Source organism: Clarias gariepinus, chromosome 22 (assembly GCF_024256425.1).
Source record: "Clarias gariepinus isolate MV-2021 ecotype Netherlands chromosome 22, CGAR_prim_01v2, whole genome shotgun sequence".
NCBI classification, from domain to species: Eukaryota; Metazoa; Chordata; class Actinopteri; order Siluriformes; family Clariidae; genus Clarias; species Clarias gariepinus.
In genome coordinates this window covers 27,386,568-27,412,377 of record NC_071121.1, presented here as the reverse complement: position 1 = coordinate 27,412,377, position 25,810 = coordinate 27,386,568, and the positions used below count along the sequence as shown (strand labels likewise).

Sequence of the window (25,810 nt, the reverse complement as noted above, 5' to 3'; positions counted from 1 at the left end):
TTTATTTGCTTTTGAGTTGTGGCGTCCCTCTAGGGTCGAGGGTTCGAGCCCCACCTCGAGTCTGCGTGCATGGAGTTTGCATGTTCTCCTTATGCTTGGTGGGTTTCCCCTGAGTAACCTGGTTTTCTCCCACAGTCCAAGGACATGCAGTAGGTTGATTGGTTCTTACAAATTGGCTGTAGTTTGTGAATGTGTGTGTGTGTCCTGCGATGGACTGGCGTGGGGTCATGGTATACCCTGCTCTGTGCCTGAAGTCTCCTGGGATAGGCTCCAAGCCCTCGCAACCCTGTGACAGCATTAAGATGAATGAAATGTTGCTGTTCCTCTATAATCCCACAGGTGGTGCTCTAAACTATTATTTGCCAAAGTTTGTATAAAATTGTAAGAAAGTCTAAAAAAAAAGATTGTTACACAGACATACATTTGAAATACAAATCGCGTAGGCTCCTGAGTATCGTGACACACACACACACACACACACACACACACACTTGACGTCTGCCTTTTTTCCCCTCTAGCCTTTCCGACAGAACCAGTCCACGCCCAAACACACACTTCTCCACACATGCACTCAGAATACCCGAACTCCACACACACACAGACCGGCAGCTTCCCCACACACACCGTTCTCCCCCGATACCCCAAACACCCACACACTCCTCAACAAACAAGCACACGTGACCTGATAAATACCACACACACTCAGCTAAACACAACACCAGACGCACGCAGCGGACCAGACTTTCTTACGCAATCTCCAAGAAACGACATCACACACACACACGCTCACACACAGACACACACTGCGACTCCACCAGTCATGCACACACACACATCCCCTAAGAGCATGCAGATGGCTCGCTCACTAACCACACACACTCCAAGTGTACACACACGTTCACCAAGTGCCGTCTGCACCTCACCTGATGTTGTCATGGTAACTCTGAAAGTGCACACACACCTGGATCACATGTCCACGTCACCTTCATCGCAGCACATACACTCCTCAAACACACTCACACACACACCCTCACACACACCCACGACATCACACACCCCCTCACACACACCCACGACATCACACACACCTTCACACACACCCACAGCATTACACACACCCTCACACACACCCACGACATCACACACCCCCTCACACACTCCTACCATATCACACACACCCTCACACACACCCACAGCATCACACACACCCAGGACATCACACACCCCCTCACGCACACCCACGGCATCGCACACCCCCCTACACACTCCTACCACATCACACACACCCTCACACACACCCACCCCCTCACACACCCCCTCACACACACCCACAGCATCACACACACCCTCACACACTCCTACCACATCACACACACCTTCACACACTCCTACAGCATTACACACACCCTCACACATACCCACGACATCACACACACCCTCACACACACCCACGGCATCGCACACCCCCTTACACACTCCTACCACATCACACACACCCTCACACACTCCTACAGCGTTACACAAGCCTACACACACACTCACTGCATCACACATAACCTCACAAGCTCCAACTGCACCACACACACCCACACACACTCCTACTGCATCACACACGCAACCACACACACCCTCACCCGCTACATCACACCCACGCACACCAACACACACTCCTACCGCATCATACACACTCTTACACACTCCCACTGTATCACACACACCCACACATCCTCCCCCTGCATTAAACATGCCAACACACACCCCAAATGTATCACACACTGTCATACACATGGCCACACAACCTCCAATGGCATTACGCACACACTCACACACACCTGTTGCATCGCACACACCCACACACACTCCCACTGCATCACACACACCCACAAACACACCCACACACACTACCACTGCATCACACACACCAACAAACACACCCACACACACTCCCACTCCATCACACACACCCACAAACACACCCACACACACTACCACAGCATCACACACACCAACAAACACACCCCCACACACTCCCACTCCATCACACACACCCACAAACACACCCACACACACTACCACTGCATCACACACACCCACACACACTCCCACTGCATCACACACACCCACAAACACACCCATACACACTCCAACTCCATCACACACACCCACAAACACACCCACTCCAACTCCATCACACACACCCATACACACTCTTTCTGCATCACACCCCCGTTCTCCCCCTTCCACTCTGCACCCGGGGCCGTCTGCAGCACTCCAGCGCTTTCTGTCTGATCTGCCGGAGCCGAGGGACAACCGGGAAGGTACGTCTCACACTCCGCAAATTACTGCTCAACGACACACACTCAACACACTCTAGTGACTTCACACCTTTTACACCCAAAACACTCCACACAATCTGCGTAAAATGATTGTTTAAACAGTTCATTCCACAAACTGATCAAAATGATAAAGTGCTCGCCCTATCATCCGGGGGATCGCTGGTTCGATCCCTGAGTGATGCTGTAACCTCTCACAGCCGGAGGCCCCGAGAGAGCTAAATTGGCCGAGCTCTCTCAGCAGGAAGGGATGAGAGGTATTAGTGCTCCCACATTAATTGCACGTCTGCGAGCTTGCGTACGCGGTGGGAGCGGATAGCACTGGCCTCCGAGTGTGTGACGCCGCCCCAATGGTGGGTGAGCAAGCAGTTCGAAAGAACAGGTCGACTGGTGTCACGTGGTTCGGAGGAAACCCAGTGACGGGAAGGGAATTGGACACGTCTAGATCGGGGAGAAAATCGCAGAAAAAAAGAATTGGATAGGACTAAATTTAGAAAAAAAAAGAAAAAGAAAATATACTTAAATAATACAACTACCAAATACAATACTTCACTAAAAATCATTTATGTCACCAAATTAAATGATATATAATAATACATTGAAGGTAAAGTAATTCAACAAATAAAGTCTAAGTTTAACAAACCTTGTGTTTTATTTTTACAAAAATTACATACAATTACTTGGTACTTTAATTTTATTTAACATTTTGTTTTGCAGTCAATAAAACTCCTTTTTAGAATGAATTCTGCCGAACAAAATTTTCCACCATTTATAATTTTGCAAACTTCTCCTAAATAGTTTTCCCACTTGGGTTGAAATGTGGTGCGGATAATCTTCAGGCCCTCGTGGCAAAGGTTATTACAAGTACGTGGGTTAAATACCTTAGCCTTATAACCTGCGTTTAAAATGTCTCTCCGCAGTGGCGGTGTAGAGTACGTTATGGGAAAATCTCCGTTTAATGAAACTCATTATTATTCTTACTCAAGCATTTATTGATTAAATCCTGCACAGTAACACAATATGGTATTATTGTCTCTAGAAAAGCTGCTTGAAATGAAGAACTAATAATGCTTGAAATAATACACAAACCTAAATCAATAGTTACGCAGAAATACATGGCAGACGTTAAGCAAAGAGCTTTTAGTATCCGTACAACAGACTGGTGACGTCAAACAAGAGCATGTTAATGTATTACTGAGACACTTTCTGAACGCCGTACTGGCCAATAAATCCACAGGGTGTGGCCCATAATTACTAAAGGACCCGTATCATTCCCAATTAAGTTCTTTTAATATTATAAAATATATAATACTAAAAAAAATTATCATCATAATTATAATAAATGCTAATAGATCTGGCAAGGAAGGCACGGGGGCAGGTGAGGGGCCAAAGAGATTGGGTGTGCTTCCTTGTGCAGCACGTTGCACTATTGTCTAAAATATCATTTGGATCAAGAATAAAAAAACATGGCCACCAGAAGCTAATCAACACAATATTAGCAGCTTATAATTATTATGAAAAATAATCAACCATGATGAAGCTTGGTGTTCAAATTCATGTCGCCCACAAGGTGACGCTATTTGAATACACAGTTCTTGAACATAAGCTAGAATTCCACATTCTACTTTCATTTAATATTTTTGTGAGCTCATGCGTCTGATGATATTAATAGATTTAAATTCTCAACCCTTTCGAAATGGCAGCATATGTCAACAGGGTACTACTCTGTGTACACCGACGCAAATCTTTCTCAACTTTCTTCTCTCACAATAGTGTTTATAAAACCCCAGGATCCCAAGCCACACCCGGAAGCCGGGATCAAGACCGGAGGCGGGGTCAAACCCGAGTCAGGGGTGGGGCTTGTGTCTCAGCCGGTGTTGCTGCTGGTGCTGTCGCTGGCCCTGTTGGTGGCGCTGGCCGTCTACATCCAGAGGAAACACTGTACCCGGCGCAGCGGCGTGTCTCTGAGCAGCAGGGGGCAGGAGAGTGCAGGAGTGAGGCGGGTGGAGGACTGCGGTGAGCTCGTCCAGCTGCGCAGGATCCGAGAGAACAGCCTGCTGCTGCTGCAGGCCCAGTATGACATCATTACAGCACCGGGGAACTGAATCACCCGCGGGACACAGTCATAGAACAAGAATCAGCAATCAAGTGCTGCGATGTACATGATTGTTTTTCTACTACAGCGTGTCCCTGAGTGTTTTATTCCTCTAATACCACAGCAATTCACCTTTTGTATAAAAATATAAATTATATAGGAGATACTTTTATCCATTTACAGTTACATGCTTGACAAAAAACACAGGAATCGCAAAGCTGAAATACGTCTAACAAGTTATTAATATATAACATCATACATAAAATAAACTTTGATCCCTGTTGACTTTGATTAAAAACTGCTTTAAGTATACAGTATGTAATATCTGTAAGTTTTATGAGAGGCACATTTAGTGCATTTTTTTTTGCTTTATCCTTTTCATAGTTTGGATGGATTTGATTTTTAAGATATATTTTGGAAAATATAAAAAAAAAAAAACGTTTTTAGATTAAAATATTCTAGTGTGTGAGAAAGCTTTATTTTCAAACATTGATCTTAGACGTTTGTTGTATATTTTTTCACTACAATTTTTTTTACTATTTGATGATACATTACTTTAAGCTTTCATATCTACATATACACACCTTTATCTCTGATTAAACACACACTTGCTCCCAGAACCACTCGTTTACATTTCTTATGTCATCAGGGAACAATTACACTTTCATAGATGTGATAACCTGGTGGTTCAGTACACTCAGGTGGTCAGCTGACTTCATTTTATTGCCCCATAACGTTACTGAGTCTAGACCTGAGTAACTGATCAACCCCAGATCATAACACTCTGGAATAGGCTCAGTCTGGACTAATCAGGTCACATGACCTTTTTCCATCACTCCAAAGTCCAGTCTTTATGATCCCTAACAAACTGAAGGCTTTTTTCTGATGAGTCTCACTAACACGTGGTTTTCTTATGGACATCACATTGTGTGTTTGTGTATTGAAATGCTTTTACTTTCACTATTAAACATAGCTTTCATTTCTATTGGACATTTCTAAGCGATCTCCTTTTACACCATTTCTTCCACAGAGTTGACGGTTCAATTCGATCCGTCCAGGTTTTGATGATGTATTGAAGGGTTTTTAACTCAGTTCCAGACATTTTAAATCTCCTCAGTTGGTTTTTCTTTGCTTGACGACCCTTTTGAAATGGTGACTTTAAAAAAATAAACATTATATGTCTTATATAATGTATTCATTAAATAAAATAAAACTAGACTCATGTTTGAGTTGTCAGTAACTCGACTTCTGGGTGTTTTATTGTGGCAGTAAAAACACAGCTGATATGCGGCAGGTTGTACGATGTATATATCGTTTGTTAATCATTAGACTATGCAATACTGCAGTTTTTTGCAAAAGGACGCAAATGTTCAAATCCACCCTTTAACCTCTAACTACAATACAGTACAGTACAGTAATCATCCCGAAGGTGTGGATGAGACGTCCTAATTCTGTTTGGCCCCCATAACACAGTTTTTTCTTTGACCTGATTTGGGATTAAAGGTCACAACACGTCAAATGTAACAGCAACATGATTAACCGTCCGTATCACGCAGCACTAACGTCAGCAACACTGACCTCCAAGCTACAGACGTCACGCTGAGAGACAAACAACGAACAACCTGAAGAGTGATAAAAGCAATTCATCAAGCAGAACAGGCGTCTGGTCCCTTAGCCAAGATAGAAATACAATTATGGGGGGAAAAAAATGACTGGGAATGTCCTTATTGTGTTCTCAGTGTGCGAAGCGTCAAGCTTCATATAAAAATAAAGCTGTACATTCACATTCATTAAAAAAAACAAAACACGCTCTTGGGATAATTTTGAGCTCGTAAAATAATTTCCCTGCAGAGAGAGAGAGAGAGAGAGACAGGAAGAGAGAGAGAGAGAGAGACAGGAAGAAACAGAGAGAGCGAGAGAGAGAGAGAGAAAGAAATGAGCTGCCGAAGCTGCCTGAGGTCCCGCGAGTCACAGTAAGGCACTTGGTCATCGCTCCATCCCGAGAAACCTCTCTCGTCCTTCATCAGGAGCGACGTCTAACTGCAGATCACGTCGGCGTTGGGTCCCGTCACGTTTCAGCCTGAGGTATATTTATTCACAATTCTCTCAGATTGGCTGCAGGTTGGTTAGTATCAGGGCCTACACACACACACACACACACACATATATAAGTCAGAGATGCACTGTATTGCCAAAAGTATTCGCTCGCCTGTCTTCACATGTAGATGAACTTGAGTAACATCCAATTCTTAATACATAGGGTTTAATATGATGTGGGCCCCGCCCCCTTTGTGAGATCAGACAATCCAATGATCTTGGACGAAAATGCCTGGCTCGGACTCTCCGTCTTAATTCATCCCAAAGGAGTTCAAGGACTCGGTGCAGGACAGTCAAGTTCTTCTAAACCAAACTCGCTCATCCATGTCTTTATGGACGTTGCTTTGTGCACTGGTGCGCAGTCATGTTGGAACAGAAATGGGACGTCCCCAAACTGTTCCCACACATTTGGAGGCATGAAATTGTCCAAAATGTCCTGGTATGCTGAAGCATTAAGGATTCCTTTCACTGGAACTGAGTGTGAAAGAACCTGACTGTCCTGCACAGAGTCCTGACCTCAACCCGACTGAACACCATTGAGATGAATTAGAGCGGAGACTGTGAGACAGTCCGTCTCGTCCAACATCAGCGTCTGACCTCACAAATGTGCTTCTGGATGATCGGTCAAAAAAGCCCATAAACACACTCCGAAACCTTGTGCAAAGACTTCGCAAAAGAGTTGAAGCTGTTATAGCTGCAAAGGGGGCGGGGCCAACATCACATGTTGTTAACACCGTATGGATGTTACTCGAGTTCGTATGCATGTAAAGGCAGGCGGGGCCAATACTTTTGGCAATACAGTGTATAACACGCACCAAAAAAAAAAACTGCACACAATATTTCCCAGACAGTTAGACTGGTGCGATCAGGTTCCGTAGCTGTGTACAGCAAAGTGACATTCACTAAAGGTCAAAAGTTTGTACACCCCTTCTAACTCCATGGTCGTTCCTGATGTTTATTTTTTTCTACACTGTAAAACAATACTGAAGGTGTTTATTCAAAGCACACAATAATCTCCTCTGAACAGTTGATATTAAGATGTATCTGCTACTTCTGCTCTGTAAAGCTTCATAACGGCTCTAATCAGAGGTAATGTTTGTTTATTTATGATTTCTGAGCTAAATTTTGGTCGTGCTTTCCTAAGAAGGTCATCATGGGCCTTGATGGGTTTTACAAACACACTCGACATAAATACTGTTCTTGTGAGAACTGATCCAGAACAGCCGACCTTCATGTCTTGAAATAACAACTGACTGTTGATGGCGTTGTTGTTGTTACTTAAGAATCGAGTATTGTTCTAGAATGTAGACAATAAATCCAAATTAGTGTCCAAACCTTTGACTGGTACTGCACGTGACCGAATTTGAACAATGTGTTTAGCTCTATGAGGATTTTTATGGTTGTTCTTAATAATAACATAAAAGATCAGACTTTTTTTTGTTAATATTTTAGCCACATTATATTCATGCACACACACACACACACACACACGGAATTAAAAATGACAAAAGATTCAAGACAAAAACTCTTCTTAAGGATTAGTATAATGTAATTTCTGACAAAAAAAACAATCATAATGAAATTAGGTTGTTATTGTTATATGTATAATGATAGTGGTTAGTGTAAATGAACACAGTGTTTCTCCCACCACGTCACACACACACAACAGTTAATCAATAAGAACACAAAGATTTGTGAAAGTCAGGAGGTTTATTGCACTTACGGAGTCGAACGACGGCGGGAAGGTAAAGGCATGCAGATTTAGTGCACTAAAATGGCAGCCTAATACACACACACACGCACACACACACACACACACAAACACAGACACACACACACATACATACATATACTGTAGATGAGTAATGAAGAGACCGCTCACATGACACTAATGGGTTTGTGACCTTATTACCCATATTAGTTATTAGTATTTATTAGTAGTGTATTTTCCAGACTATAGGACAGACACGCCAGAGCACGCTGCTAGCAACACCTTGGGACAGGCGGGACCTGCTGTGGGAGCGCTGATTTAAAGCCGGAGGAGCAGGCTGAGCGACATGTCGCAGTTGAACAGTTTTTAATTTTAAGCAAATTAGAAACAAAAGCGATGAAGTTGATCACCAGTGAGAGGGAAGGATGATGAGAGTGAAACTAAACACAAGGACCGAACCTTGTTTTACATCAAGAGATCAGAAACTAGGGCTGGGAATCAGCAGTCACCGATTCCATTCAAATTGCGATTCTGTAAGCAACGATTTTATAGCTATCACAATTTGATATGATGTTTTCCCTGATTTTGTTGGAATTTTAATTCTTAAAAAAAAAAAAAAAAATTAATAATTAGGGTAGAAAAAAAACACTGCTACATTGTTACTGAGCAGCGCGTATCTGTCATCCGCCATAATTATTATTTCTAAACAAACTTATCACATAATTCACTCCCTACCGCATGGGCTGAAAATGTGTAGATAGTTCTGAGAGAGCGCCACCTGTAGGATTATAAAGAACCGGAGACGTTTTACCGCCTCAAACGTCTCCAAAGTCTCAAAACTCGACAGTGAGTGCGTGGACTGCAAACGGCTGGGGCACGCCCGGCTTCTACGCATACGAATGGTTTATATCTGAGGCTGATTGGTTGATCACCGGTCAATCACACTAAAAATCCCACTCATGTTCAGTGACAGGCCGTAGAAACACAAACAGGGTGGATTAAGGCTTCAGATGTCAAGTAACCCAGGTTTTGTTGTTATTCCATTGTGGGATTGACTTCTATTAAAACCCAGACATCCTGACACACACTCTGGTGTCCTTAGATTTCTCACAAAACAGAGAACTCGCAAAACAATGATGCACTTTCTCTTTCACTGTTATGACTAGACGCCGCTCAGCCTTGGCTGCAGATTAAATCGAATCACGCTCTGGAAATTCTATCAGTGCCGGCTCCAGTCTGTCTCTCTGAAACAGAATGTTTGATCTTTCGACCAATCAGAATGCGAGTTGAGTTGAGGAGTAAGAGAGACAAAAAAACAACAAAAAAAAAACAAACATGCAGGACAAAGTGTGAATGTTGTTAATACAAGAGTTACATCAATCTGGATTTGATTAGCATTACTGAGAATAATTAATTTTATCTAGAAAAGCAGGCTAAGCAGGTTAGTTCGTTAGTTAGCTGAGACTCATTACCAGCTACGACAGGTGAGAGCGTTGCTATGGCTACAGAATAAAATTCTTTTCAATCAGCACCTATAGTGTGGAAAATACGGGATATGTAGTGAACTTAGGGTTATTGTTAATGCGATGCCCACTGATGACTTGTTGCCTGTGAATAGATTTTAGTGTGTTTGTTTGTTTGTTTGTTTGTTTATTACCTTCTCACTCTTGTTCATCCAGGCTTTAATGGTTGGCACCAGGATGCTGCCCAGGAGAATCTGAGCCGGGTGATAGATGAGCAGAGGCACTGAGATGAGCGAGAGATGCTCAAAGCCTGCAAATACAATCTTCAGCATGGGGATTCCTACACACACACACACACATACACACACACACACACACACACAGCTCAAACATTGTATTTTCGGGGACCGGCTGACGTGACTCGGTCCTATCATTGTGAGGACTTTTACTGTTTCCTGGTCTTCACAATGCACACGGCTACTGCATTTCCACTGCAACACAATCAAATTTACATCTAATAATAATAATAATAATAATAATACGTCCTGAAAACTTATATCGTACGCTGACACGACTGAAAGAGGTTCACAAAGGAAAGAAAAAAAACAAAACAAGAACAACTAACATCACGCTTTAACTTCATCTGGTCCATCAGTTAGGCTTTGACTGTTTTAAAACCTGTTAGACGTCTCTATCTGGACGTGCGTCTTTGCCTTAATCCTGGTTTCTTAACTGAACTTGTAGGTCTCGTCTTATTTGAGGTGTGACTCACCCAGCGTGAGGGATTTGTGCGTCGAGCAAAAGAGTATCGCTACAGAATCTCCAGCTGTGAAGCCCGAAGACTTCCTGCGAAGAGACGAACACCAAATGTATCAGTGTGAGTGTGTGAGGAACGAGCGTTGATGTGTATTGAGGACAAAATATAAGACCGGACGTATTACCTGGTAGACAGGAAGAATGCCAGTAACATGAAGGTGAGCTGAATGCTGAAAACTGCAGAGGGAGAAATCAGACAGCAATCAGATCAAATCAGATAAAACTGGATCGTGTTAATCATCTACTGTATACAGGACGTATTTACAGGGACACTGATACAAGATAATGGACAAAATGCATAAAAAAACAACAAAAAGCTGATATTATAGTCGTGCTGTAGTCTGGGGATACACAGCGTCTCATAACTTTGGGACACTTTTCTGTCCACGATCTTTAGGATCATGTCGTAGTCTGATTGGCTCGTCCACGGACACGCGGCTTCCAGCAGAAGGACGACGTTCGCTCGTCTCAACTGCTTTCAGATCATCACATAAGCCCTGAACTCAAGACGCGTTTATGACATCGTATCTTTAAACGTTATTAAGAAAATTCCGGTTCATCAGTAAAATTGCCTTTTTTTTTTTTAAAGTGAGGACCGATCAAAAATTTTATTCATCTTTATTGAAATTTAAAGGCCCTATATCTCCCTATTTTTTTAAGAAGTTAACACAGGTTTTAGAGCTCCCCCAAAGTGTGTGTGTGTGTGTGTGTGTGTGTGTGTGTGTATATATGTATCAGCTGAAATACCCCTTTACCCATTGCAGTTATTTATACCATTTTTATACTTCCTTTGTTTCAGCGTCTATGTAAATGAGCTGCATCTGAGACACGCCCTTACAGAGAACTGCAGAGCTGAGTAACAAACTGGGGGAGGGGCTCGTCTTATATGAGGTCACAATAGCAAGAAATTCTATTGATCTAATTCTGTTAATAATCGCGCCTCGGATAAACCTCACAGGCTTCCTTTTTTTTACATTTACATTCAGGCGTTCGACAGACAATCCTATCGAGATCGACTTACAAAAGAGCTTTGAAGTTTCCATCAGTAGATAAATCATTACATCAGTTACTAACTACACTATAAGTACCATCAGTTTTAGAAAGGGTGTTTTTTTTTGGGGGGGTTGGAAAATTTAATTTTCCCAAACATCTAAGAAACAATTATCTAAGTTTATCTAAAAAACAGCAAAACCAATAATGGAAAAATGCAGGAAATGTTTGTTTCATCTCACTTTTTTGTTCGTACACGCCAACTGTAGACGCGTCTGAAAGTCTAAAGACATCTAAAGTCAGTTTTGCACAAAAGGTCGAAACAAAAGGTTAGCGTGGGCTGTCAGAAGGATAAGAATTCCTTTCTCAGACTCTCGTGAGAACGTCTGCACCCGCGTCAGAAAAAGTTCCACAGTTCAGACGCTGTTAGTACTTTGAAAAGTCAAAAATATAGATTAAATTACTATATTCAGAAAAATTCCATGACTTCTTTTTAAATGCTTTAATTATTTTTATCCTGTACTTTAATGTTAGAGCATGTTGTGACATTTAACGTCCTACTTTTCAGACAAATACTGGCGTTGTTCTAAACCTTTTTTTTTCTTTTGTATGTTAGCATAGGAGTCTCTCAGCTATGCTAATTGTCCTGAAACATCCCGAGGCTAAAACACCTGGCGTAGGGAAAGTTCTCCACATGTAGAAATGCAGATTAGACTTCGTCAAGGAATTTGTTTTTTTGTTTTCGGTTTACCTGATAAACAATTTGTCTACTTTTATTATTATTTATTTTAATAATGTCTCAAACGCCCTGAGGCACGTCTGTGCCAGTGTTTCAGCCTTAGCTCACCTTCATCCCAACTTTTCAGAGATTAAATTGTAGAGTAATATGATGAATAATCATATTCATACAGTTTTTCTCCTTTTTAAAATTTGAGATGAAAGATCTCGCTGGTGCACAGGGTTCCTCGAGTCACTTACTGATGAAGACGATGATGAGGAGGCTGAGGTGGTCCAGCTCGATGTCGGGGTTGGAGAAGGTGTCGCAGAACGTGGTGTATATGATCATGAGCAGGACGACGCTGCTCACCGTGCCGAACGGGGGCTTCCTCCTCTCCAGCCACTCCCTCAGGAACCTCCTACACACCTGGACAGGGGTTTTATCCCATTAGTGTCAGGAATGAGATAGCAATACAGTACAGTAACAGACACACACACACACACACACACACACATATATATACTTTTACCTGCCCAACTATAAGAGGGACAACTACGGTCATGAAGAGCTGAGAGAAGATAGAGGAGAACGGTACTGAGGAGGACGAGCCCAGCTAAAGCGGCGAGAAAGAGAGAAACACACACACATATATATAAAAATAGATAATTTTCCAGTTTATTAGTACATAAAAAGCTCTAATGTCCACATCAAATACAAAACATGTTTGGATTGAAATTATACCGCTTTTATTAAGCGGAGCAGGTCCGAGGTCCATTAATAATTATCTCTCAAATGACCCAACTGTGATGGGGACAACGTGACCCAGGGTTTGTTTATATAATTGATTTCTGCAAAACTTAAAACAAGTTTTAAAACTTCCTGAAATTTGAACCACATGGTTTAGTCTCGATGTAAAATGGAGGGAGAAATTACTTAGTAGTAACTAAGTTCTAAGTATCTGTTAAGCGTTTATTTAACCGCAAACAAGGACTTATTAATAACATTCAGAACCTTTTCAGAACCGATGATCTTTTACACCCAATGGGATCTAATCGTTTAATTTATTGCTGTTAAAGTTTTTCTCAAGTTGAACTTATGAATTCTTTGTTTTAAGATCGACAGTATTTAATTAAAACTAATGTGGCCGTTATACCGCGTGCAGCTGACTCGGATCAGGATCTTCTCACTTCTCACTTAGGCAACTAATACTGACGTTAGAAATGTTAAGTCTAACAGTCTTAAGTATGTATATCCAGGATATTATTAGACTTAGACACACACACACTGTGTTTGACTGATTAGGGGTTTAGTTTGACTTGTACTAAATGACGTATTTGTAACGAGTAGCAGATTTTAAGAAGCTCTGCCCCAAAAACAAACAAAAGACCATGATGTCAATGAACGTTAACTATTTCCAAAGAAATAAAATAATGCACATTAATTCTTAAACAAAAATATAATAATAATAACAATAATAAATCGATAACATTATAATGTTTCTAATTTGTATTACTTTAAAGTAACATTATTATTAGTATTATTATTAGGCAAGGCAAGTTTATTTGTATAGCACATTTCATACGCAATGGTAATTCAAAGTGCTTTACTTTGAAGAAAAGAAAATAATCATAAAATGAAATAAAAGATAATAGCAATAAAACTTTTTTTTAACAAAAACTTTTAAATTTAATTTAAAATAAAAATAAAAACAGTTTGCAATAAAACTATAAACTAATTTAAATTTTAAATAAAAATAGAAAACTAATTAAAACTAATTAACACAATTGAAAATAAAAATAAAACAGTTTAAGATATTAGAAAAACATAAAATAATGCAGTCGGTTCGGACGTAGCAAAGTTGAATGTGCTCATTGAATAAACGCACAGCTAAACAGATGAGTTTTGAGTCTAGATTTAAATGTGACTAATGTTTTATCACATGTGATCTTTTCTGGAAGCTGGTTCCAACTGCGGGCAGCATAATAACTAAAAGCTGACTCCCCTTGTTTTGTGTGAACCCTTGGTATTTCTACCTGACTCGATCCTAACGATCTGAGAGTCTGTTAGGTTTATATTTAGTGAGCATATCTGTAAATGGGACCTAGGCCATTAAGTGATTTATTAATAATATTTATTAATGATATTTATTAATGATATTTATTATTAAATATATTTATTAATTATATTTATTCTCATAGAGACCTGTAATGCTTAAGAATATATCTAAAAAAACAAAATGTTCTTTTTCATGCATCATAAAAGAAATTCTAAATAAATCAAGACAAAATATTAACTAACTATAAAATAAAAATTATTATTATATATATGTTTATTTAAAGCCATAAGCGCCAGCTTTACTCACGAACAGCAGCAGCAGCAGCGGCGTGACGACGATCCCCTGCAGATCACATGATCATTATATCACAGAACAAAACCATCCTGTTGTCTTATTTTGTCTCTTAAACTTGAGCTGGATTTAATCAGCCACACCTACAGACTCAGACGGTGAACTCTTACCAGAAAGCTTCCGAACGCTGAGTTGAAAATGGCGGCGGCCTGCAAAAACAACAGCAACATAACAAACAACTTTGAGCGTTTTCACTGCAAACGCTTGTTTATTAAGCAACAATACAAAATGCAACACTTTAATATTACATCCACTTATTTTATCCTTTAATAGTGTGAAGCGTCTATGACTCTACCTAAATCTTTTCTCACTTATGTTACAGCAGCTATAAACAGTCGTTTCCTCTCCAGCCTCTCTTTATTCTCTCTCCTAAACCTAGAGGTATAAACCTCCTTTTTGACGAAGCACTGACACTAGAGACTCCTTCCCCAAACTATAAAACAAACATTCCTTACCATAATAAGAATATTTATACGTTGTAGAAATTATTGCACCTTCGAGGAACATTTGCAGTTCTACATATGAGATGTAGAACGAGTACTGTAAATACATATAAACCCGTGATTTACGAAAAAGCTCTAGCTCCTCATTTTTTGACCAATCAGAGTACAGAATTCAGAAGCATGAAATAAAATATGAATAAAAAAAAAGATAAAGAAATCATTATCGCTCTTTCGCACCTCGTTTCCTCCGACGGCTTTGGTAAGGATGACGGCAGACGACACAGGAGGAGGCATACAGCCCACCGTCTGTAACCTGCACACACACACACACACACACACACACATATATATATATATATATAAATTTTGTTTCACCATAACGCTTTCTTTAACAGTCAAACTCAGGGGCGGAACTAACATCCTGCTCTATTGGTGATGTGAGCTGTCAATCAAACATGTAAACGCAGGAAGGGTTCGATTTAAGCAGAAAAATAATCATGTTGTAGTGGATGTCGCTTTATTATACTGTACATTTAAACCAAGCTGAGAGGACATGAGCTCAGTTCCTGAACACGCTGGAATCTTTAGGTTCCTCTAATTCACCTGAACTGTCCTACAGAGTTCCTGGTTCCTCTAATAGAGCAGTACGGTTTGATCTTAAACACATTGGTGAAGTACATACGTTATGTTTTATTACCACTTTACCTCACCTAATTACAATGCTTTATTAAAGTATGACTTTTCAGCCGTTTATAGCTTTGTGAAAGTCGGCCCACAAGTTACAGTATGTCCTCTTCTCATCTACGAATTTTAAAAATACATTCTATTAATCTTAAAATAAATACATTTTTACCTCAGCATATAAATTTATTTTGTTCCGGAGGCGAGTTCTTAAGGTGAAATGTCATATTGTGAAACGCATTGTCCCATAGGAAATAATGTAAATGCAGATAATCCGTTTCAGACACACAAAAAAATAATACCAATATCAACAATTTCCAACATTATGATCATATTTCTGCATATAAAAACAATCAAAACATTTGGAAAAGACATGTAAATGAATTAAAATATGAAATAAATAGACATTAAACCTTACTTAACATTAATTTATGATTCGGTTCGGTTTGTTCAGTTGTATGCCGAAAATGCTTCGCTTGCCGAGGCGAATTTCTTGCAAAATTTTTGTTCTTAATACGAATATTCGTGAATCGGAGCGAAGGTTAAACCCTTTAGTCACAGTTTTACCCCTGACATCGGCGACTCCTTCTATAAATATTATAAACAGCTCCTTAAAAAAAATTTCTTATATTAACTATGGACGGGAAACACAGAGGACTGTTTGATATTATCGTGATACCTCTGTGATTCGATTTGTATTGCCTTTCTGTAAGTATCACGATTTTATAATTACTCCACAGTTCAATATAATTTTTTCTTACTACAATTCTAAACAAGTTTAGCAATTAATTCGCTCCGCCCACATGGGATACGTATGTCCGAACAGTGTACGAACTGCAACACTGCAACTCCCTCAAACGCAAAACATACAATAACAAATACATTATATATGTTTTTAAAAATCTTCTGTTTTTACCCAGACACTTCAAGGTCTTATCTGACTCCCAACCACACACACCTGTTTCGCTATCAGTGAACAGAGACTCGAACCGTTAGGGCTCTGGGCTCGAGCCCCAGCACCGCCTAGCTGCACGTGTTGGGTCCTTGAGCAAGGCAAGGTCCTAAACCCTATCTGCTCCGGGGTAGGCGCTGTATCCTGGCTGCCCCTGCACTCTGACCCCAGCTTCAGATACATGTGACAAATACCTGCATCTTAATCTTAACTATTCCATCAGTGTGAGTGACTTTCCTCATGTTTCTGTAGTTTTGACCCTGAGTCTGACTTTGGCGCTAAATCGTCACCAGTTGTTGACCTCAAGACATGCTTAATGTTTGGACCATCCTCGCAGCTTGACATTTCATTAAACATACACTAAATGTCCTTTAGAAACAAGAGATTTAGGGGGAAAAACAACAAATAACCATTTTTTTCTATATATTTCATTTAAATATGTTTTGCATATAAGGTGGTAAAATGTTGCAGTTCCTCTATAATCCTACAGGTGGAGCACTTTAAACTGTCCACTCACTAGTAGGCAGCAGAGTGTCCCGCGTGGGAAGAGTTTACAAATTGTTTGCTTAGATTGTTTCAAACTGAAACAAAAATTATAACACATCGGGATATTTATAAAATCACAATACAGATCGAATCGTCACTTGAGTATCGTGATAACATCATATCGTCCGATATTTAACCTGGTGATTAAATATCATAATGATAAATCCACATCAGGTCTCTGTAACATCTTCTCATTTCAGTGACACGGAGCTGCTCTGGTAAATGTTACGCTCCTCCACCTGAATGAGTCCATACATGGGGACCAACTGAACCCTGAGCGCATGGACCCCCGGAGGACGCGGTGGAACGGAGCCGTGTGACCTGCAGACAGAGCAGCCATTCACACAGGTGGGGAGGGGGAGGGGCAAACCACTACCGCGTGGCAGTAAAGAAGAGCAGCATAGATTTACTACCTGAAAGAGTGTGTGTGTGTGTGTGTTTGTGTGTACACATACCCTTTGAGAAGCCATTCATTAATGGTAGTAAGTGCCAAGACTTTGAGAAGAGCCCAGATGGCCACGGGGAAAAAGACCAGAGTGAACGTCTGAACAAACAGATGCAACTTCACGTGCATTAACGCACTCGCCAACTCCTGAAAGATAGAGAGAGAGACGGACAGATAGAGAGGGAGAGTCAGATAGTGACAGATACAGAGAGAGAGAGTCAGATAGAGACACAGAGAGAGAGAGACAGATGGAGAGAGTCAGATAGAAAGAGAAAGAGAGTCAGAAAGGGAGCCAGCGACGGAAAGGGACAAAGAGAGACAGAGGGAGATGAAAAAGGGAGAGACAAATAAAGGAAGTAAGACAGATAGAGAGAGAGAGACCAAGAAAGAGGGAAAAAGAGAAACAGAGAGAGACAGAGACACAGGGAGAGATAGAGACAGAGAGACAGAGAGGGGAAACAGGACGTATAGATTAATAAACTGTGAAATAACAAACTCAGACAAGTTGCAATGAAAGTGTGTACAATGTAAATGGTTTATACTGCCCACCCTTAGAGTCAACAAGTACACACCCTGTGAACACACACACACACACACACTACCTCAGTCTTTAAGGACAGACCACTGTTGAAGAAGATGGCAGACACAGCGATGTAGGTGATCGTTATCTCGGGCCGAAGAGGACCTGAAGGAGAGCAGTTCGGACAGATTAGATAAAGCAGAAATATATTAAATAAAAAAATTAAATGTCATGACATCAAACACTCCGGAACTTCTAAAGCACTCATCTGATCCAGAATCGATACAGTTCTCGCTACAGAATCAAAAGAAAATTATGGAAATCTGTATGAATCAGAACGATCAGAGGAAACCCTGAGAGGAACCGGAATCAACAGAGAACCCATCCTCATCGGGGTGAGAACGGATAGCAGGGATTTGATCTGCAGTCATACTGTGTGTCAGGAGGTTGGATGTAGTAGTTCGGCCATGCCTTAAAACTAGAAAACAAAAACCATTGTAGCAGTTAGTGAGCTACTCGTGAGTGGACTGTGGCGGTCTGTAGGAGGTTTATTACAGGGTCCGAGTTCTGGATTCACGTCTCAGGGTCTGTGCGCATGAAGTTCGCATCTTCTCCCAGTGCTTGGTGGGTTTCCATCCCATCCCGGGGCTTTCGCATCGCAGGCGAGCATCATACGACTGAGCCAACCATCCAGGCACAGCGTCATGTGACATCGTCGTTTGCTGGAGCGTTCGGAAGATCATCTGGCACAGTGGGCGGAGCTTATCCTCCAAAACGGCGGAATCTCCTCGACACTGAGGTTTAATTACAGAAGCGTGAGAGGAAACAGCTCACACACAGACGACTCGTCACATGGTTTCATAGGTGATGACGTCATTACTTTCAGGAATGTGTGCGTGTGGGGGGGGGGGAAAGGGGCGTGTCGTGTCAGTGACGTGTCCAGGTGTGCTAACCAGATTCAGCTCATGAATATTAATGAGTTCAGGTGTCGCGCGTGATTGCAGAGAGAGAGAGAGAGAGAAACATTTCAAACATTTACATTTAAACTCAGTGTGTTTCCTGAGACTCTGAGGAATAAGGAAGTGAGATGAAAGTTAATACTTGTTATAATAAAGTTAAATTTAAAGTCAGACACATTCAGTACAGGAAGTAATACTGAGTTCTGAACACTTTATGATGATGATGATGATGAGACTCACCTCCTTTCACACCGACCGACGGCGCAAGCTTGGCCGAAGCGATCACGAGCGCGATACCGACGATGAACCATTCTTTCCGCACGCGCGCGACCAGGCCCATACCGGAGGGAGTCCCGTTAAACCGCCGCCAGCCCTCTCAGCTCTCTCTCTCACACACACACACACACACACACTCGCTCTCTCTCGCGCTCTCCGCCGGCGCCTCCGTAACCAACTGTGGAGCGTCGCTGTGACACCGGCTCGATCCCAAACCACTCCCTCACTTCCTGACACGTAGGATCCCTCACTGAGCCTGTTTACGTCATTCTCTCAGCCCCTGCGTAGTGCGCGTGTAGAGGGAGCGCGGAAGCGGTTTAGGATTCGGATACGCGTTCAAAACTCACTTCCGGACACATAAGCGAAGCGCCATGTTTACCGTAATCTCTGCTATTACAGCGCAGGTACCGTAATGCAAACAATACACTTTGATAATTGGACAATAATCTGTTTGATTATTTGTTTGTCTGCTGAGGACAACCTGAGCAAAACAAAATATTTTATTTGTTGTCTATGAAATAAAATCTTTCATGAAAATAAATAACTTCATTATATAAATAACAGCATCATTTCTCTTTTATGAATAGTTTGTGTATGTTCTGTTTATGTACTATCAACCGCAAGGGGGCGCTAGCATGCTTTTATTTAATTTACATTCTTATTGTATAAAAAAAAAACTGTTCATATTTTATCTCAAAAAATCACAATAAATGCACAGTGACTTTAATGGCTGGATGATTAAAGGATTCAAATAATTATTAATTTGAAAATAATTTAGTTGTATAAAATGACAAGTACATAAAATACATGTCATGAACATCTTCTAATGTTTCTGCAAGTTGTACCGTGACCAGACTATCTACATAATAAAAAAATGTTTTGTCTGTACATTGGTCAAAACTTGCTCTTTCAATGATATCTTTACATTTCGTACATTGGAAAATTTGAAACCAGTCTCACAAAAAATTGTCTGCATGTCTCTGTCTGCATGTCTGTCCAGCCAAATTTTGTCACAGCATCATGCACAACTGTGTGGACAGAATTTAAAGTGGTATAAGTGAATTTTAACACGCTGGAGTGGTTTTAAGACAAAACTTCATCTTTATCCTTTGATCTACTTTTTCCATTTCTCATCTGTGATTCACTCTCCGATTACCGAACTGGGAGTGTATTTGTCTGAGCACCAAAGAAGGACAACTTAGTGTAAACAAGGCGTAAGATACTCAACCTTACAGAATGGGATTTCTTTGTATTAATAAGTTAGACAGAGAGTTCTGCTGTACAGAGAGACACACAGACATGTACGTGGGCTTCAACCTCAAATAATAATAATAATAATAATAATAATATCACTGATTACATTAAAGATCAGCAGATTATTATTAGATATAACTTTTTAACAGTTTCTATAAACTCTTTTCTGGCTTTATCAAAAAAAGTACAATTAAAAATATAACATTAAAGTAACAAAATATATTTCATGCTTAAAATTGCATCCTATATATTATGAACACATACAAGTAATGTGTCTGTCATGTTAATATAAATGATTTTGGCATCAGCATAACTAAGTGACAGCACTTTTCACCACAGCACTTTTTGTTTGTTTGTCTGTTGTGGACCAGCATATCAGAACAAAATTTTTTAATGGTGGTCTACGAAATAAAAAGTTCCATAAATAAATACATGTAAATATATTTACATTGTTTTTTTTGTTGGGAATATTGATGTGTTGATGTACTGTTGCGTATGAACCGCTAGGGGTCACTAGCGTACTATCACGTGTCCTTTAAATTCTCATTAGGGAAAAACTTGGCTGAATGGTTCAACGATTTAAACAATTATTGAGTTAAGGCAACTTTTTTAGCACGGAAAATAATCAATAATACTTGTAAAATCTACAAATTAGAATATTGTAAAAAAAAAAAGCTTTGGTGAGACTCATTCTAAATTCATTACACATAAATTAAAATATTTCAAGCCCTTTTTGTTTTTAAATTACATGATTATGATTTACAGCTCATAAAGGTAAAAAATCCAGTATATCAATAGAACATGTCCTAAGATCAATTAAAAAAGGATTTACAATAAAGAAATGTTATAAAACCTTATAAAAAGTATGATCATTACATGCACTCAATACATGGTCTGTCCCTTAATAAAGGGCCACCAGTGACACTAACATGGTGAAATGTAAGTTTACCACTTGGATTTATTTTAATTATATGACTTAATAAATGACTATCTCTGTCACTAAAAGGCCATTTTTTTTTTATAATATTGAAAATTTTATGGGTTGTATTTTCTTATAGATACTGATAGAGGGACTGTATTATTGGACCCTACAGAAAGAACACAGTCTGTCACAGTTGTAAGTGTTTTGTTGTCAGGTACCTTTAGTTGCTTTTATTTTATTATGTATACTTGCATATTTCCACTGAAGGATGAAGATGAAGAGACCACACCTGCTGTGACAGAAGTGGACAATGCTGGTAGATCCACTGAGATATGATGCATACTATTATAATGTAGCGCCCCCTTTTTACATTAGAGTAACAAACTGTCATTGTTCTTTCACAGCACATACCTGGGGATTTACCCACGGATGAAGGTCCTTTAACCTCAATGATGCACAATCTAATCAATGTAAGAATTTGTGTACAGTTGTCTATACTTAAATTTTATTGTCTAACAGAATCTTATTTATTTAATTATTTTTAATAATAATACCTAGTTTCCTTCCTAGTTGCCGGCAAAGGAGCTGTATCAGGTCCGGCTTTAAAAACAAATTAGAGAAAAAAGCAACACTAGAAATTAAATTACTGGAGCGTCGCCTTTAGGTGAGAACTTGTGCGTATATTAATCTGTTGCATGTTTAAAGTGTTGTGTATATAAAGCAATGTAATAAAAAAAACACATTTTATTTCATTTTACTTTCATTGTTTTTTTTAGAAAATAAAGAAATGAACTACACAGCAGACCAGTGCAAACAATTTAATAAAAGTAATTTCGACAAATCCTGTCTCTCAAAAGTCTTCCATCTCTGTTGTGTGCAAAAATCTGTAGAGGTTCCTCTGGGCCTCTTCTTCAATACAAGGAGGTGGCTCTCTCCTCTTATAGTGGCAATGTGGTGAAGCACAACACAAGCCACTTGGACTGACCCGGAGCCCACGCAGACACTGAAACCTAGACTTGAGGATCCCTATGGTCATCTCCACCTTGGCCTGTGTTCGGCTGTGAGCCAGGTTAAAGTGTGTCTGTGGTCCAGGATCAGGTTCAGGGTAGGGTGTCATTAAATAGGGCAGACAAGGGTGTCCTCTGTCCCCCAGCAAGTAACCATTGTACTGTCCTGGTACGTCTCTCTCATTTATTCATTTATTGAAGGAGCTTTAATAGGAATGTGGGTGCCACCAATGCACTCAATTACATTTAGAAACCCTGAGATAGAAAGTCATATATGGGAGTATCAAGTGTGTGTGCAGGATAAATACTTGTATATAAATAGTATGACTACATATCAAATATGCGTCACCGATTTTACTACAACGGACAAACCTGCCACTCTGTGAAATTTCTCTAATTACATGCAGAGGTTTATGTCCAGGGAACTGTACACATTCAAAAAATGCCCTGACGCAAAAAAAAAACCGAAGTGCTATGCACAGAATGTTTTCCGTTCTAAGCCCAGACTCGCCGTTTGTGACATGTGCAATATGCGGTTTCAAGAGATGTGTTAAGTAAATTAACGATTCCCTTGAAAACCGATAAAGATCTTTCAAATAATTATTAGGAAATGAAAAGACATCAATACGCGGTCTTATAACTGTCTCCCATATAATCGTATAATTTGTGCCTCCACGTCCACAGGATCATCATCAAAAGGGCCTTCATGCTCAATAACCTTCAAAACAAAACTTACCCTGAAACGTAACCTGCTACCGAGAAAGTTACCTCCGTTTTTGGAACCGAAAGTTGAGGTTATCCACTAATTTACACTTTAACTTACTCGGGTATGTCACATAACCTGCTTTCTGGAATACCCCCAGGTGGTGACTTCTTCTTTGGCCAGGCAGCATACACAGGGCTATGTAGTTTTGGATTTTGTTTTCTTTTAAAAATAAAAACCTTCATTTAAAAACTAGATGATGTGTGTACAAAAAAAGGTGTGCACTGCTAAGGAACCTCCTTACTGCCTCCACAGGATTTAAGAGGGTAAGTTACAGCCAGGTGCTGCTAATCATCAGCCCTTTATTAATATCAGCAGGTGTGCAGACCTCATGTAATATAATAATACCATCAGATGAATATCATAATCTCTGTATTTTGTAAGCAAATAAACCTTAAAAGAATACGTAACAGTTAACAGTCTGTAATATCATTCTTAATCTTATTTTTCTTTTTTTTCAGGAACACTGAGCACAATGCAGGATTACACCCTTGATTTGTATAGAGAGATTTATTTATTGAATCATTTAATCAATAATGTTAGAATAAAAATCATTGACTTGAAGAATGTGTATTAATCAGAGCAGTAAGATTGAACTACATGCCTGCACATTGTACATTCTGCACAGTGTAGATTATTTTAAACATTTTACACACTTTAACTTTTGTAATGATATAAATGTAAAATACTAGACTATTTTAACTTTAGAACTTAAACTACTGACGTAAATGCATGATCTAAATAAACTGGAATTAGTAACTGAATTACGTCACAGTGATGCATACAGAATAAAAATCATGACATTCCACCACCATACACACTGATTCAACATCTAAACTACTGATTAATGTTTAGCCTCATTATTCCCATTTTTAAAAACATAATATTCTAATAAGACAAAATAAAATACATTATTATGAAAAAAAACTGGGTTTGTAACTAAGAGAAAGTTAAACAAGTTACAGCAAACAGAAAAGTTTAAACGAAAAAAAATGTAATGGCTAAAACAAAACTTGACTCGAAGATTACATGACTGCTCAGACTTAAAATGGACAGTGTCTATCTAAAATCAATTTTAATACAATTTTAATTCTTAAATTCTGATAGGTAAAAACCTGCTAATTAACTTCCTATAATATTTGTAACAGTAAATCTTTTCTGTGTTTTGTTCCTCACGCCATCTTCACCTCCTTGTATTCAGTGGTAATAGAATTCCCATCCTCACACCTGTACTCTCCATTCTCAACCTTAGAGGTAAAGCCGGTGGTGATGGTCAGCTTCACAGGGACTGTAATGATCACCTTCTTCCTCACCACGTTCACTGTGAGTTTGGTGTGAGGAGGAACGCTGGCTGGAAAGGCGACTTTGATTCCCTCAGTTGTGGTTCTGGTGTTGCTGCTGCCCTTCTCCACTGGAAAGGTGTCTCTGACATTGAAGGTTTTCTTTGTTTTAACATCAGACACTATTATTTCAAACTTGGTTCCCACACCAATCTGTGAGGATTCGCTAAATTTAAAGCTTTCATTGACGTATCCCCTGAACTCTCGATTCAGCTCAGTGTTGAGGGATTGTTTCTCTGATCCATTATTTATACCAGTGATGGAGACGAGTGTAACTGTTTTTTCATGCTCTTTCATTTTGTCCCATTCAACTTCAGCTTTAATACTGGGGTGGCCTGCTTTAAGAGGACAGAGGTAAGTCAGACGGTTGTCGAACCACTCGTACTTAGGCATATCATGACCAGCTCTGGCCACCCGGACGTACCCGCCCCTGTCCCTGTGCTGATACAGAGCCCAGGCTCCTCTCTGCACCTTGTGAGAAGATGCTGTATCATTAAAAGTGCCGTAAAGCAGGTTGGTCTCATGTTTGACGATGAGGCTCCGGCCTTTGTAGTTTTCCTCTTCATACAGTGTGATCTGAGGATCATCCAAGTTCTCTGTCACCAGTTCGAGTGAAGATAAGTCATTATCGTAGTACACATTGGGGTATTCTCCATCCTCATAGATGGTCGGTTCACCAGTGAAATTTGTATCTTTGTACGCCACCCATGGATTCCCGATGACCTTCAGAGAGGAGATGCAGTTGTTAAAATTCTCATCAGTTAAATTCGGGACATCACTGGTGAACTCTCTGCTGATGCCCTCGAAGTTTTGCCCATCATAGACGATGATCTTGTTCATGACTGAAGGAGTTTAATGATTCACAGGCAGTGCAGGAAGAGATGAGAGTGAGGATCTATAAAGATTGTTCAAGTTTCTCTCTCTCTATATATATATGCTCAGATTGGGGTGGAGTTGAAGGATGGGCTTTAACTATTTCTCTAGAATATAGCCTAAAAAAATAAATATTATTATCCGTTCTTGCATCTATTCATTATAAAAAGGAATGCATCAGATGATCTTATCAATTCCA

General features: G+C 40.0%; 2 protein-coding genes across 3 annotated transcripts; both read right to left on the bottom strand.

Moving 5' to 3' along the window:
* Positions 1 to 5,652: 5,652 nt before the first annotated feature.
* slc10a7 (solute carrier family 10 member 7) lies at positions 5,653 to 19,748 on the bottom strand. 2 transcript variants are annotated; one of them, XM_053483402.1, is made up of 13 exons: positions 19,417 to 19,748; positions 18,300 to 18,382; positions 17,708 to 17,844; positions 15,311 to 15,386; positions 14,741 to 14,779; positions 14,586 to 14,621; positions 12,753 to 12,836; positions 12,484 to 12,649; positions 10,641 to 10,692; positions 10,472 to 10,545; positions 9,894 to 10,039; positions 8,249 to 8,307; positions 5,653 to 6,567 (listed from the first exon to the last, which is right to left on the bottom strand). In XM_053483402.1, exons 1-12 carry the CDS (start codon positions 19,514 to 19,516, stop codon positions 8,287 to 8,289), a joined length of 1,014 nt encoding a protein of 337 aa, XP_053339377.1. In that variant the 5' UTR covers positions 19,517 to 19,748; the 3' UTR covers positions 5,653 to 6,567; positions 8,249 to 8,286. The 2 variants fall into 2 exon arrangements, with proteins under 2 accessions (XP_053339377.1, XP_053339376.1); XM_053483401.1 differs by lacking the exon at positions 8,249 to 8,307 and having other exon boundaries at positions 19,417 to 19,747.
* A 4,718-nt stretch (positions 19,749 to 24,466) lies between these two features.
* Positions 24,467 to 25,584, bottom strand: LOC128510697 (epidermal differentiation-specific protein-like). The gene has a single exon (XM_053483158.1). The coding sequence runs from the start codon at positions 25,576 to 25,578 to the stop codon at positions 24,571 to 24,573; it is 1,008 nt and encodes a 335-aa protein (XP_053339133.1). The 5' UTR covers positions 25,579 to 25,584; the 3' UTR covers positions 24,467 to 24,570.
* Between the last annotated feature and the right edge of the window lie 226 nt (positions 25,585 to 25,810).